The sequence below is a fragment of the Bombus vosnesenskii genome, unplaced genomic scaffold (assembly GCF_011952255.1).
Source record: "Bombus vosnesenskii isolate JDL3184/JDL3185 unplaced genomic scaffold, Bvos_JDL3184-5_v1.1 scf7180000013403, whole genome shotgun sequence".
Classification (NCBI taxonomy): Eukaryota; Metazoa; Arthropoda; class Insecta; order Hymenoptera; family Apidae; genus Bombus; species Bombus vosnesenskii.
In genome coordinates, this window is record NW_022883026.1 from 864,467 (window position 1) to 879,064 (window position 14,598).

The 14,598-nt window shown below is 28.6% G+C and overlaps 3 protein-coding genes across 5 annotated transcripts; 2 read left to right on the forward strand and 1 right to left on the reverse strand.

The window, feature by feature from the left end:
- Positions 1 to 2,768: 2,768 nt before the first annotated feature.
- LOC117237842 (diphosphoinositol polyphosphate phosphohydrolase 1) lies at positions 2,769 to 4,052 on the forward strand. Its single transcript, XM_033502218.1, has 3 exons — positions 2,769 to 3,223; positions 3,354 to 3,509; positions 3,635 to 4,052. The coding sequence occupies exons 1-3, from the start codon at positions 3,125 to 3,127 to the stop codon at positions 3,929 to 3,931; spliced, it is 552 nt and encodes a 183-aa protein (XP_033358109.1). The 5' UTR covers positions 2,769 to 3,124; the 3' UTR covers positions 3,932 to 4,052.
- A 2,613-nt stretch (positions 4,053 to 6,665) lies between these two features.
- Positions 6,666 to 8,703, forward strand: LOC117237841 (glutamate-rich WD repeat-containing protein 1). Its single transcript, XM_033502217.1, has 4 exons — positions 6,666 to 6,763; positions 6,994 to 7,512; positions 7,655 to 8,053; positions 8,180 to 8,703. Exons 2-4 carry the CDS (start codon positions 7,010 to 7,012, stop codon positions 8,667 to 8,669), a joined length of 1,392 nt encoding a protein of 463 aa, XP_033358108.1. The 5' UTR covers positions 6,666 to 6,763; positions 6,994 to 7,009; the 3' UTR covers positions 8,670 to 8,703.
- Positions 8,704 to 9,165: 462 nt separating this feature from the next.
- On the reverse strand, positions 9,166 to 12,993 carry LOC117237839 (mismatch repair endonuclease PMS2-like). Of its 3 annotated transcripts, none has more exons than XM_033502216.1 (5): positions 12,751 to 12,993; positions 11,616 to 11,775; positions 10,276 to 11,531; positions 9,883 to 10,132; positions 9,166 to 9,728 (listed from the first exon to the last, which is right to left on the reverse strand). In XM_033502216.1, the coding sequence occupies exons 1-5, from the start codon at positions 12,835 to 12,837 to the stop codon at positions 9,433 to 9,435; spliced, it is 2,049 nt and encodes a 682-aa protein (XP_033358107.1). In that variant the 5' UTR covers positions 12,838 to 12,993; the 3' UTR covers positions 9,166 to 9,432. The 3 variants fall into 3 exon arrangements, with proteins under 3 accessions (XP_033358107.1, XP_033358106.1, XP_033358105.1); XM_033502215.1 differs by having other exon boundaries at positions 9,166 to 9,758; XM_033502214.1 differs by having other exon boundaries at positions 9,166 to 9,758; positions 9,844 to 10,132.
- Between the last annotated feature and the right edge of the window lie 1,605 nt (positions 12,994 to 14,598).

Here is a 14,598-nt window from a genome sequence, read left to right on the forward strand (position 1 = left end):
ATAAATTTCATACAAATTTTATTGCTAGTATCTTGGTATAATGTTATTATTAATGTCAATATAAAAATCATTATGAATATACAATTAAAAGTGTAAAATTGCAGATTACATTGACAATTATTTAGATGTAATATGTATTTACACGCAAGAATTTAATGTATATAATATTATAGCATATATAATAGATATCATTTATTATGTAATATATTAGATATATCTCCAATATAAAGTGCAGTAGATAAAATCAATATTGTTGAAATAACCTATTTGATAGAATAATTACCCAATGATTAAAATTCTGTGTTTGACTTAAGTCTCAGCTCATTCAAAATTAATGTTTAAGAATTTTTATACATGAGTACATGCGTGTGATTTATCTTTTTTATATGTTAATAATATAATCAACTTTATCGACTATGCATATCATCATTTTGTGCAATGTTATTTCTTCTTCTGAAGAGGTCATTGAGTAATTATTTTGAGGATATTGCTGCCTATTTTAAACAAATAAATACTTTACTTTTATATTATCAGAATTTAACTTATTTATTTAAACACTTCAACATTTTAACGCGAATCTAAACTTTATAATAAACTTAGACAAAATTTTCCTCTGTGCTCGCCACGTCTCCGAACTCTTACCTCCAACAGTTTATTAGCAATAATTTATGCTGATAACAAATTAGAATAATTGAAATATGTATGCAGTGTGATAAAATAATACATAGATAGTGAAGTAAAGTAAGTAATGAAGCGAACTTCAAAAGTATGCCATGCCAACTACAGGGCAAAGAAATTCCCTATCTTACCAACTAACGAAGAAACCTATTTTATTGAGATTTATCAATGGTACATAGAAGCAAATAGGTTCTTGTACTTCCATTACTATTTCCATTACGTTATCAATTCTTAGCGTTACCGTGTAGTGGTACACACTACAAAATGAATCATACGTAATTCAGTAAAATAATATAAACAAAAAAATGTTGTGCGTCTATTATTTCCTTATAAAACGAAAGAACTTTTGGGACAATCTATTATTAGTATATTTCATAGTATATAAGATTTATAATAATCGTATCAGTCTTATATTCTTCAATACTGAAGGTTTTAAATATAAGTTCTTACTAATAGTTAAACATTCTATTCACTTCTTAAATCCATTTCTTTTTGGCATTAAGCAAATAGGGACAAGTCGAAATTACAGATTCGGTGTACTCTCAAATTTGAGTTACAGGGAGGACCACTGCTCGTAACTTGAACGAAATCCATTCGTTAGTCATGAATCTGAGCCTTTGTTAGCTCCCTTTTTTGTTAAGTCAATTTCAGTAACAACTCGATGCCGAAGACGCGTCGTGCTGGTCGTAAACATGAATTGCAGAAACTTGTTCGCGAACTATACGAATCCGCTGTCATAAACCGCTATCCTCTGGGAATCGTAGAACCGCTCAGAGTAATAGGAGACACTCGTATCGTAACGCCTGTCATAGAGAAGATGGAATCTCTTGATACGACCGGTGTATCAGAAATCCACACGGTAGCGTCTTCTCTAATTCCGCGGAAACTATAGCCGATCGGCGCACATCTCCTCATCCTCGAAGATTTTTACATAGACGACCCGACATACGATATACATATATATCTTAGGCATCACAAAGCCCTGCTTCATGCCTATCACTAGGTACCCCGGTGTGTCTGAACTGTGAGATTCTTGGAGTCTTGGAAATAACATCATATGCCAGAAATTTCTTGGTTGAAATTTTTGGTGCCTCGAAAAATTTTTCGACCGCTTTTGCGAGTTTGTATCAGAAGAACATGATAACAAAGGAGGCAACACAACTTCACCTATTCTTGGAAGTGATATCATATTCAAAACTTTGAATTGTTTTTGTCATTTCGTATCAGGAGAACATGACAGCGTAAAAGGTGGCAATTTTTCTGAATTTTTTACGGTTCACTTATTTTAATTTGTGAAAAAGACAAGGAAGGAAAGTGGGAGGTGGATAGAATTAAGGATAAATGATAAGATATTCGAATTCGCTTTAAAAAACCTATTTATTGATTAAATTAAAAAATTATACAATAATCTTTACAATTAAAGGTAATTCTATAGTGATTAACGTACTTAACCTTCTGTTATATATATATTAACAAATATAACTTAATTCTATCTTCAATAATGTATAATCCATACTTATTTTTTACAATATAATTATTATACAAACATATCTTTAAAACTACTATAGTCAGAACGCATTAAAATTAAAAAACATTAAGAATATAATAGGTTCTACACGAAATTACGATTCAATTGTATCATAATACGCTTGGAGTATAATTAAGGATATATTGCAAAAATATAGAATTCTATACTTCATGCACAAAATATCCTGTTCTGTACCTTATTTGTAATTTCATAGGGAAATTTAGTTTCAATTCAAACCACTATTATGCTGAATTGATAACGTTGTATAATCTCAAAACGTGAGACAGGAAAAAATAAAAAACGACAGAATGTCACATCTATTCTGTACCTCGTCGGTACTCACTACAATTCTTAAACTTATCACTCTAAATTGTAGAGGGCATAACAAAACGTATAATTTTTTACACGATCGGTATTTCAGTGACCACAGGTCACAGATGAAACATGTTAGATCTATCTTTTAGCTTTTGTAACACTTGACCGCTTGGCGCAGCACTTGTACCAGGAGAAAACTTAACTTACGGGCGCGAGCGTAAGCATTGTGTGCACTCTCATTTCCTCTGATCTGTCATATGCCTATGACACTATGACTATGATCATGTACTACACTGTAAATGTAGTGTAGATGGAGTTACTTGTGTAGTGAAGTTTTGAGGTTATAGCAAGTTTCAGTAAGGACAACATTGCTAGTGTTATCGTAATATAGCATTATTTAGGTAAAGAATCGTCCTCTTATTCGGACGTAAAACAGACTTCTTAAATAAATTATGTGAGCAATTAGAGCTCGCTTGTTAATTCTATGTCGATGATATGTCGGCTTCAAGCAACGTTAAAACAATGCAGGTGCACAGATTGGCCTACCTGGCCGTCTGACAAATATGAATTTATGGAATAATTTCATAACTTTAATAATCGATCATGGTCAAGGAAAAACCAAACTCAATCCGTATTTACGATTCAGAAGGTTATAGACGTAGAGCTGCATGTATCTGCGTCAAAAACGATCTGGAAGATGAGGTAAGCCAGCAGATGGCAGTTGATATTATTCCCTTTATTAATAGAGTATATTTATTTTAATATCAGTTATATTTTATTTTTATTATATAAAATAAATAGAAATTACACTTTTATATAATTTATAATGTAGGTACTCTTGGTTACATCCAGTCGAAGACCTGATAGTTGGATAGTACCTGGTGGGGGTGTTGAACCAGAAGAAGAACCTGCAGTAACGGCTTTAAGAGAAGTTCGAGAAGAGGCTGGTGTTTTAGGACATTTAGGCAGATGTCTTGGCATATTCGAGGTGCTAATGTGCTCGTATATAGAACATAATTACTTGCATAAATATAATGAAAACGCAAACTAATGTATTCTAAGAATAGAGTTGCCCGAAGAAGTATGAATGGTCAAAATAACTTTTCTTTATAGAATGTGGAACATAAACATAGAACACAAGTATGGGTTATGCAGGTAACCGAAGAGCTGCCAGAATGGGAAGATTCACGTGCTATTGGTCGAAAGCGAAAGTGGTTCTCTATACCAGAGGCCTTGCTTCAGCTTGCTCAGCACAAGCCCGTCCAGCGTTCTTATATACACAGCCTCCACAATACTAATCCTCGACATAATCCCAATATTTCACCATCTCATCATTCACATACCACTGTAACATCTATTCAGCTAATGAATAATTCTAGTAACAATCCTCACCTTAACAAACACAGCTAATATTAAATACCATCCATTTGCGTGAATAATTACTATCAAGCGTTAGATATTTGTTGCTGCTCCTTTCCTTTCGTACAGTTACAGCAATTACCATATATAAAGTTGTATTTTATATGTAAAATGACACCATTTGTATATTCTCCTTTCCTTTTCTTTTTTCATTCTTCTCTGTTTGTTATTTGTAGTACAATTGCAGTGGATCTTGTTATTATAACTACTAGTACTACTATTATACATTTACTACCATTATTACTATTACTACTACTACTATTGTCATTGATACTGCTATTCTACTATTAATATTACTATTATTACAAATACTATTATTATTATAGTAGCAATCATTATTATTATTATTATTGTCTTTGCTATTATCGACGTTATACTTATTCACATAAATTAGTTAATAAACTGGTCCATAAAGGAGCAGTTTCTTCAATTTAGTTCTCATTTTTGTCATAATTTTGTGGGGAAAATAATGCTTATACTTCATATATAAATAAGCACATAATTTTCATACGTAAAGTGGATGGTGTTTTATGTAAAAGGAAAGAAATTCCACAATTAGAACATTTCTCTCATGTTGTTTAAATATATTCAAAGTATATTATAAACATCATAATGAAACATATCTGTATCTGAACAGTTTGTTTTGAAAAAGAGTTTTGTTGATATGTGATAAGAATAACAACTTAAATTTATTTATATGACAATTATAACATTTTACATGGTCACTATATTAGTTTACAAACTGAATTGTTTCCAGAATTACACTAGGGATTGTTTAGAATATATGTTCAAGGAAAGTAAAATTTTTCTCTATATAAATCATTAAAAAAGGCTAATATGAAAACTATTTGATGTAAAACGAAATATAAATACGTGGGAACACTACAAATTTTGTAGATTTTCTTTTGTGCAATTATGTATTTAAATTTTGTATAACTTTCTAAATGTCAGCAGTTAAATATTATAATTTCACAGTTATTGTCATTAATTTGCATTGTTGCAAATTGATTCGCACAAAAAGTTGTCAATAAACCACAGTAAAAAATATTGTAAAAATTTTAGTACATAGAATAGTTATTTTAATGAATATGTGTACATATTTGGTGGTACCGATACGAATGTATAATCAGAGATGAGTCGGGAGATCATCAGAGCAATGTTAAAAAAGTCTGCCAAAAATGGACACTAAAAATAAGAGCCTCTTGTGGCCAATAACTGCACTATCGTCCCCGGTGGTTTTGGAGAAACGTGCTAATGCACGGCGCGAAGAGAAATGTGCTACAATGCGACATGCAACTGTACGACTCAACTCGTACCTCGTACCGGTGAAAAATGAGAAGTCGCGCGTGTCGTAATTCGTAATCATGCACGTAACGTGACGTAACTATAAAGTGGCAGTGGGGATAATCCGATAATGTGATATCATGTGCCATATGCATAAAAATAAGCAAATACTTGTATGTATTAAGTACACGTAAAAGACAAATACTAGATTTCTTATGCATAACCTTTTACTAGTACTAGGTATTAAATGATAGTAAATCCTAAGTAAATACCATTTCTAGTAAATACTTTATCTTTTACGCACACGGAACCGAGTATTTATTTGAAGAATCACTAGTAAAAGCTTTTACTTTTATGCATAACTTTTTGCTAGTATTTGGTAGTAAATGATGGTAAATCTTAAGTAAATACTATTTCTAGTAAATACTTCATCCTTTATGCACACGGAACCGAGTATTTCTTTGAAGAATCACTAGTAAAAGCTTTTACTTGCCTTTATACATATAATCCTATGTATCCAAAAAGGGGGAATTCTTACGGCAACGCAAATAGAGGAGAAACGCACGCACGGCAACAGAGCACTGCCAGAGTAAACATAGACAGCCAGCCTTAAGTATGTAGTACATACCATATACTAGGGCATTTATTAACATATTTTATAAATTACGTGCTTTCCATTGCTTTTATTTTCTAGTTAATTTATTATAAATCTATTATTCCATTTGTATCATGTATGCATTGCAATGAAATAACCGAAATAAAGTAAAATTTGTTATAATTATCTAATAAATATGTTAAATAGATATACTAATACTTATGTTCGCCACTTGTAGATAAATTCGTTTCCTATTTTTTTACAAAATTTAACGATTATTAATAGAAAACTAAATTTAAAGAAAAGTACGTAGTTTCGCCGTGCTGGTCTGAAGGAGGTTGATTATTTCAACAGTGTTTTCAGAGAGAGACTTTTGTATAATAATTATATTTATAAATTAGATATATGTACAAGGTACAAATTTAGAAAAAACATATTTAAAAAGAAAAAAATTGTTGTAATTATATTTCGTTCTCAATTGGTTCTATTGGTGAATTTAAATAATTTTCATCTATCCGGTATATAAACATTTAGATGATTTTTTTCGAACGAAAATGTTATTACATTTGCTTTAAGTGAAAAATGATTATATAGTATGTAAATAATACTACTATTAACGCCTTTTTCAAACATTTACATTTTTTAATTCATATTTTTGTGAAATTGTAGAACCATTACGTTTTCTAAGATTTCGGTGATCTTTGTTATATAATATTATATATATATTATATATATTATATATTGTATGTTATTATATAATATATTTCTTATATATTATTATATATTATATAATATATGCTTTATTGATATAAATTCAAATTCATAAGCATTGGCGGCAACCGACGATTTCCCTACTCTCTATTACTCTTTAATACAACGTATAACCTATAAAGTGTTTCTCAGATATTGTTTCATTCACGTGCTCCGAATCTGTGTTGCGAGAGGTAATTTATAGAATTTTTTATATTAACGATAAATTTGTTAACACTTATATTTTATAACACACAAATTTTTTCAAATAATATGTTGAACTAACATATTATGTTAGAAATGTTAATATCAAAAAATATTCATTATATTTATATACATACATATATAGCTTTATTGCATACTAAGGTTAGATTACTCGCATATGTATTTGATTATTTAAATTTTTCTTTATTTCTAATTATAGATGTATTTTTACTAAGATGACTATTTTCTATAAAGAAATTTCTAAAGAAATGGAGTATGAACAAATGAGTGAAGTTGATGAGGATATGGAAGAAAGTAGCACTGATAGTAATGAAGAGGATTCTATTGCAAGTGATGAAGTAGAAAATAACAAATCTAAGATATATCTTCCTGGAAAGTCTTTAGAATGTGGAGAAGAACTTATTGTGGACAAGACAGCATATCGAATGTTACATCATGCCCAATCCGGAGCTCCGTGTCTTAGTTTTGATATTATTTTAGATGACTTGGGTAATAATAGAGAAGATTACCCATTGAATATATATCTTGTGGCTGGAACTCAAGCTGCCAAGACACACGTTAACAATCTCCTTGTTATGAAAATGAAAAATCTATGTGGTATAGAAGATAATTTTGATGATGAATCAGATGATGATGAATTACATAGCGAAAGTGATACGAATATACCAATTTTGTCTGTTGCACCAATAAAGCATCAAGGTTGTGTTAATAGAGTTAGGTAAATATATATTTTTATTGCCTTTTAATAACCATAATACCAGTTACCAACATAAAGTTACCAATAATGTAAATTTCCAATATAAATAATTTAAAAAAATAACATTTATTGGTTGTTAAAATGTGTTTATTTATTTCAATAGATATAAAAGAATTGGTAATAAAGCTTTGGCAGCAAGTTGGAGTGAATTAGGACGTGTACATATTTGGGATTTGGATAAACAATTAAATGCACTTGATAATGATGAATTGCTACGTGCATATAATAAGGAGTCTAAAAAAAATGATGGGAACATCAAACCATTATTTAGTTTTAAAGGACATCTTTCAGAAGGATATGGACTTGATTGGTGTCCAACACAAGTAGGCATGTTAGCTTCTGGTGATTGCAAGGGTAACATTCATATATGGCATTTTAATAATTCTTCAACTTGGCATGTGGATCAACGACCTTATAATTCACATGCACCATACAGTGTTGAAGATATTCAGTGGTCACCTAATGAAAGACATGTACTTGCTTCATGTTCTGTTGATAAAAGGTATGATCTTAATTAAATTTCTAATAATTTTCTATTAGGTTAATATACGTTTTATTATTTACTTTAATACCATAACTAATATCAAGTTTTTAATATACTTTTGTAATTATACTGTAACTTTAACAGTATCAAAATTTGGGATACAAGAGCAAGTCCACAATCTGCATGCATGTTAACAGCAGCTAGTACACATACTGCTGATGTTAATGTTATTTCATGGAATTGTAAAGAAAGTCAGTTTCTTGTATCTGGTGGTGATGATGGCTTGGTTTGTATATGGGATTTGCGCCAGTTTAGTGCTAATAATACAAGAGCATCAGCCATATTTAAGCAACACACTGCACCTGTTACAACAGTAGAATGGCACCCTCAAGAGGCTACTGTATTTGCTTCTGGTGGAGCTGATGATCAAATTGCTCAGTGGGATTTATCAATAGAAGTCGATCCATCAGAAGAGATAGAAGACAGTGAATTAAAGGAACTTCCACCACAATTGTTATTTATACATCAAGGTCAAACTGATATAAAAGAATTGCATTGGCATCCTCAATGTCCTGGTACTGTAATATCAACGGCACATTCAGGATTTAATGTATTTCGTACAATTAGTGTATAATCTGTCCAATAAAAAGTCCAATGTTTATAAAATACTTTCTATCATTTAAAAATTTTTGTATCTTGTAATAACATGCTCATAAATACCTCCATTTTAGCTACAATGCAATAAAATTAGAAATGTTTGGTGCCATTTAAAAAACATTGATGATTTCGAAATTCCGTAAAAATATGACACATAAGAAAATCTTTTCTCACCATTATATATATGTAAGCTTTTAAATAATTTAGTTTTTCCTCAATAGTTTTTTGATATAAAGACAAATAAGAAAGACATTCTTCCTGTTATCCTGTTTCTCGTAGCTTATCCTGTATATTACATATTTCAAAGTGCTTTCAAATGTCAAAAATGTCATTTTTTTGCATCATAAATAAATGAGAGATACAGTGACGAGCAAAAGTGTAAACACACTCCTCTGATTTTATGTAAAAAGCGATACTACGACTAATTTTTCAAGTGATCGGTAAAGATTAGGTAACAGTAACTACAAGCTGCGTCTGATTAACGAAATGTAATAGTTCATTTTTATTAACATTAATAATGTACAGAACATTTTACAAAAATGGACATCTCAAACCATGTTTACAGTTTTGCATTTTAATTATACTCATTGAATTAAGGTTTCAACCTGGTATTTCGTCCACTTTCCTTTACTTTTTTATAATGCTTTTAATCTACGAGGCATACTGTCAATTAAATTTTTAATTATATATATTTTATTTCATGTATACATACATATAATACATAGAATATAAAATATAATTTATTTATATATAAGATTCAATGATAACAGATGTCTTATTGTCGGTCTACCATGAGGGCAATTCCAAGGATTTTCCATTTCTGCCATTTGAGTAATTAATTTATGCATGTCATTGTTATTAAGAGCCGTACCTATCATAACTGCCTTGCGACAAGCTTTTGATGCTAGCATTTGTCTTACACGACTTGGGCGAAATGTACTATTTTTTTGGTTTTCTATACCACCTTCTCTAATAAGAAAAATCAATTCTTCGATGTCATCTTGTCCAAATTGCCAATGACCACTTACTGGTATACCTGTAAGTTGCACACGATGACCAGATTCACCTAAACCAAAATATTTTGAACTATATTTATTTATATTTGAATAAATTAAAAATATATTATACATTCTTTCAAAACTACTAATTACTTATGACAATTAAAACATTTTTTAATTTATTTTGCTCACCTTCAGAATCTATTTTAAAAAAAAAACCATTATCTTCAAACGTTTTTTGATGTTCAATTAATATTGTCTCATTAAGTGGAGAAATATTTAAAAATTTAGGAATAATTAATTTTTGGGTTCGTAATTGAGTTTCATTATTAAGCTTCTCAAAACGATATTTTTCATCGGTAGCATGTTGATCAATAATGAAAAGATCTTCTTTCAAACGTGTTATTATAAAACCAAGATTAAACTGACCTATAATTTCCATCTGTAAAATATTCTTTTTATAGAAACTGTATAAGAAAATAACTATTATGTTAAACTTATAAGATAATAAAATACAAAATAATACATGATGTGCTAAAAAATTAAAACTTATAGAATCCAATAATTCAGTAAAATATAAATAACCTGGAAAAAAGAATCTTTTGTTAATTGTTTTTTTAATTCACTTTCAGCATTTGAATTTTGATCCATCTGTGCCTTAAACTTGATCCGTGTACTTGAAATCACACATTTTGATAAAAGATTTTGCTTTTCTTGAAGTTGTTGTTTTATTGCCAGAATGCTAATTGTCATTTGTACGCTATCTAATATTTTTGTTTTATTTGTTATATTATTTTGTACATTATCATTATCATTATCATATTGAATAGTCTTATTTTTATTAATGTGTTGTATATTTTGTTTTTCTGTATGTTCTATTTTTGATATTGTATTTAAATTGTGAAATCTTTTGATTGGTCGATCAGCATTTGTAGGTGAAATTGTTCTTTTTACACCAAAACTTAATTCTGGTACAGGGTTTACAGTCAAATTTCCTTGCAATTTGTCCCATCTAGATGATAAATTATATTTTAAAGTTGCTAAAATTAAATTTTCTTGTGTACAGAAGATGATTCTCTTATTTGGAGTTACGTTAATATCAGTTGAGTGTTTATTTAACTTCAAATTTAAAAAAATAAATGGATATTGTTTATTATTATATTTATGATAAATTTGATTTATTAATTTACTGACTTTTGTCAGATCACATGGTCGACCATTTACATAAAAAAATTGTCTATCAGGAGCAGAACGTCCAACATCATGATCACAGCTGCTAATGTAGCAATCCCATTCAAAATCCACAACTACATTACTTGATAAGTTATATTCTTGCAATGTTGCTTCATCAGGAGGTAACAGTTCAATTTTAATAAGTCCATTTGAAGATTTTTTGCCAAATATTAAATTAATATTGCTTAAAATATTACTGGGACTAACAGTATTGATTACAAGATTAGGGGATTTGTCCGATACACAATTGGAGCATGTTATTTTTGTATTAGTAGAAACTAAGCAATAGCTATATAGTACTTGAATAGCTCGAATATATTCCTTTTTAAGATTTCTTTGAAATTCTTTTGCTCTAACAGAAAGGCACTTAAATATATCTTTTATATGCACAGTAGTTCCTATTTCTCTTGCATATGGTTCCTTTTTTTGCAGTGCACCATTGTGATCAAATTGTAATTTAAAACCATGTTCGCTTGTAGAATGTCTTGTAACAATACTTAAGTCAGCTAAAGAACAAAGTGAACTAAGAGCTTCTCCTCGAAATCCAAACGTGCTCACTTCTGTTAAATCTGAGAATTCTCGAAGTTTAGAAGTATAATGCTTCAGTCCTGATGAAAGAAAAATGTATTTAACTATTTTGGAATTTCTCTTCTATATTAAATATACACAGATATATGAATGCATATATATACCTAATCCTTCAAAATCTTGTTCTAAAACACCACTTCCATTATCACTGACGCTGATACATGTCTTTCCATAATCTTTCAATTTAATATCAATTAATGTAGCACCACTATCTAAACTATTTTCTACCAGTTCTTTGACAGCAGTTGCAAGATCAAATATTACCTAGTAAAATTTTTTATGTATACATGCATACATATATATATTACCTAACTATTATTGTATATCATATATATAAGAATATATATGAGAAGTAAATATGGGAATTGACAAAATTTATTAAGGCTTGCATGAAGCTATGAGAATTCTGTCTGGAGAACTAACATGGGCAATATTAAATCAAGCTAAAACTAAAGAAACTTCAGGAAACAGATAAGACTAACAATTAAATTAGTAGAACTTGTCAAATCTGAAATACACTATACTATATTTCAATATATTATATTGTGATATGTATGCTGTATTATATCATATTATGTTAATCGATAATATATTATGTATCATGTTATATTTTGCTATATTGTATTATGATTATATAAAATATAGATGTTTCTAACAAAGACTGTAGTAGCTTTCAAGCCTCATTATAATGAACAAATAATAATAATTATTAATACCATAGTTAAATAATGTAATTATTTAATAAACCTAAATCGATAATACGTTATTACCTATTACTTAATAAGCAATAGATTTAAAAGCACAATTATACCACATAAAGAATATTTTATTTAATTTGAATCAAGTTGAATTACTTAAAAAGTATCAGTATTCTACAAAAACGTGATTAAAAAAGATTGTTCTTATACAATATAACCAAAATCATATATACTATGTCTGAAACATTTTTCAATGTTATTTAAAAATTGACATCATATTAAAATATTTAGCTGTTTATAACTACGATACTCCATGCTCTATACCGACATTTTTATGATATAATTATAATTATAAAAGAAATATTATGTTATAGTAATTAAGATACAGACGTGAAAGTAAGGTAACCTTATACATTTTAATAAATAACTAAGAATAATAGAACATATATTTATTTGCTAAAAAATAATTAATATTACATATTGAATATATAACGTTGATATATAAAGGTTGAATATTAGTATACTCGTAGGTTAACCTCACCTGACCAGAACAAATTTGATGAATTGTTTGTTTACTTATAACATTAATCTTCTTCGATTTTTCCGACGATGATATTGGTTCATCCATCACCAATACATGTGAAGGTAAATGAAAACTCAATTAGTTATCTATTGTCTACGTCGTAGGAACATCTGTACCTACTTACATTGTAGCTGTAAAGTATTATAGAAAAGTTAATAATTTTATGTTTTGACAATGTTTCAATATAAAAACTTTATTTTTTAAGTATTTTAAATATTTTAAATATTTTAAATATTTTAAATTATTTTCAAATAACTTGTGTTTATAACATTCTCATATTTGATTGGATATGACGAAATGGAAATGTTAAGTAAGTAAAACTAACCACATATTATGGCGCGATATTTGATGTTTATCTCCTAATAATATAACAATCTTCTAATATACAAAAGTACGGATAACTTTGTAGTAAAATAATAATTGCTGCATAGAGAAAAAGATAAATTTGTTAAATCTCTACAATAGTAAGAAATAAAATTAAAACGAATTAATTACAATTTTGTTCTTCTCTACGAAGATATACATTTTATAATCAATTTCTTTATTATACAGCATAGATATCCCATTTACTTATCTAAGAATAAATAAAATTGCGAGTGGAATGTAACGCAATTAAATTATTGTAAGACTATTTAAATGTTATAAATTACTATCAAATACGTTACATTTTCCTAATATAATTACATAAAACATGTTTCGATTAGTGCCAAAATTACCTATGTGGAATGAGGAAAGTAGAATACCATTATGTTTCCACTAAATTATAATCAAATTTAATTTATAGTACTTACAATGTTCTCAGTAGTTAGTTTCCACAGACAACAAATGCATTCATAAAAATATAACAAATCATTCTATAACTGTTACATTTCCTTTCGTAGAGATAACTGAATGCTTTTTATTTAAACAGGACTTCAGGAGGCTAACAAAAATATAACAACAAAAATGAAGATGCGTTTGTTTATTATTAACCTTATGTAATATCGTTTCAAAAATTTTCAATTACATTATTATATATAATAAAAATAAAAATAAAATAGAAATAACATAATAATTATAATCGCAATAATTGCAATAATCGCAATAATTATAATTATAACAGTGGTAATAGTAATAGCAATAGTAGTAGTAGTAGTAGTAGTAGCAGTAGTAGCAGTAGTAGTAGTAGTAGTAGCAGTAGTAGTAGTAGTAGTAATGTAGTAGTAGTAGTAGTAGTAGTAGTAGTAGTAGTAGTAGTAGTAGTAGTAGTAGTGTGGTAGTAGTAGTAGTAGTAGTAGTAGTAGTAGTAGTAGTGACAGTTTAATAGCAGGAATAGTAACAGTGGTAATAGGAGTGATGATGGTGATAGTGGTAGTAATAGTAGTAGTAATAGGAATAGCAATAGTAGTGGTAATAACAATAAGAATAATGGTAATAATCATAATAAAGACAATAATAAAAATATTAATCACATAATCATAATAGTGATAGTAATGATAACGACAGAAGTAATATCAGGATGAATAATAATAAAATAAAAATAATAACAATAATAATAATAGTAGTAGTAATAATAGCAATAATAATATAATGTAATATAATATAATATGAAAATGTTTACAGGGTAGATACAACTTTTTCTTCATCTTGTATGGAGGCTTGTTAATTTTCATCTTAATAAATTGGTTTTTCTTAATTCAGTTTGTTTTCTGTATTCATTCCTTACATTTTTTATGTCGGTTAGCGTGTGCAATCATCAAACAAGAAACTGAAATGATGGATGTGTACTCATCATTTCTTCTCGTCTATAGACGTACGCACTTTGCA

Coding starts and splice junctions, on each gene's coding strand:
- LOC117237839 (XM_033502214.1), bottom strand. CDS start 12,837: ATGGATGAACCAATATCATCGTCGGAAAAATCGAAGAAGATTAATGTT. Junction 11,776..12,750: donor ATCAAATTTGTTCTGGTCAG/GTGAGGTTAACC, acceptor AAATTTTACTAG/GTAATATTTGATCTTGCAAC. Junction 11,532..11,615: donor ACAAGATTTTGAAGGATTAG/GTATATATATGC, acceptor TTCTTTCATCAG/GACTGAAGCATTATACTTCT.
- LOC117237842 (XM_033502218.1), top strand. CDS start 3,125: ATGGTCAAGGAAAAACCAAACTCAATCCGTATTTACGATTCAGAAGGT. Junction 3,224..3,353: donor AAAACGATCTGGAAGATGAG/GTAAGCCAGCAG, acceptor TTTATAATGTAG/GTACTCTTGGTTACATCCAG. Junction 3,510..3,634: donor GATGTCTTGGCATATTCGAG/GTGCTAATGTGC, acceptor TTTTCTTTATAG/AATGTGGAACATAAACATAG.
- LOC117237841 (XM_033502217.1), top strand. CDS start 7,010: ATGACTATTTTCTATAAAGAAATTTCTAAAGAAATGGAGTATGAACAA. Junction 7,513..7,654: donor GGTTGTGTTAATAGAGTTAG/GTAAATATATAT, acceptor TTATTTCAATAG/ATATAAAAGAATTGGTAATA. Junction 8,054..8,179: donor TCATGTTCTGTTGATAAAAG/GTATGATCTTAA, acceptor TAACTTTAACAG/TATCAAAATTTGGGATACAA.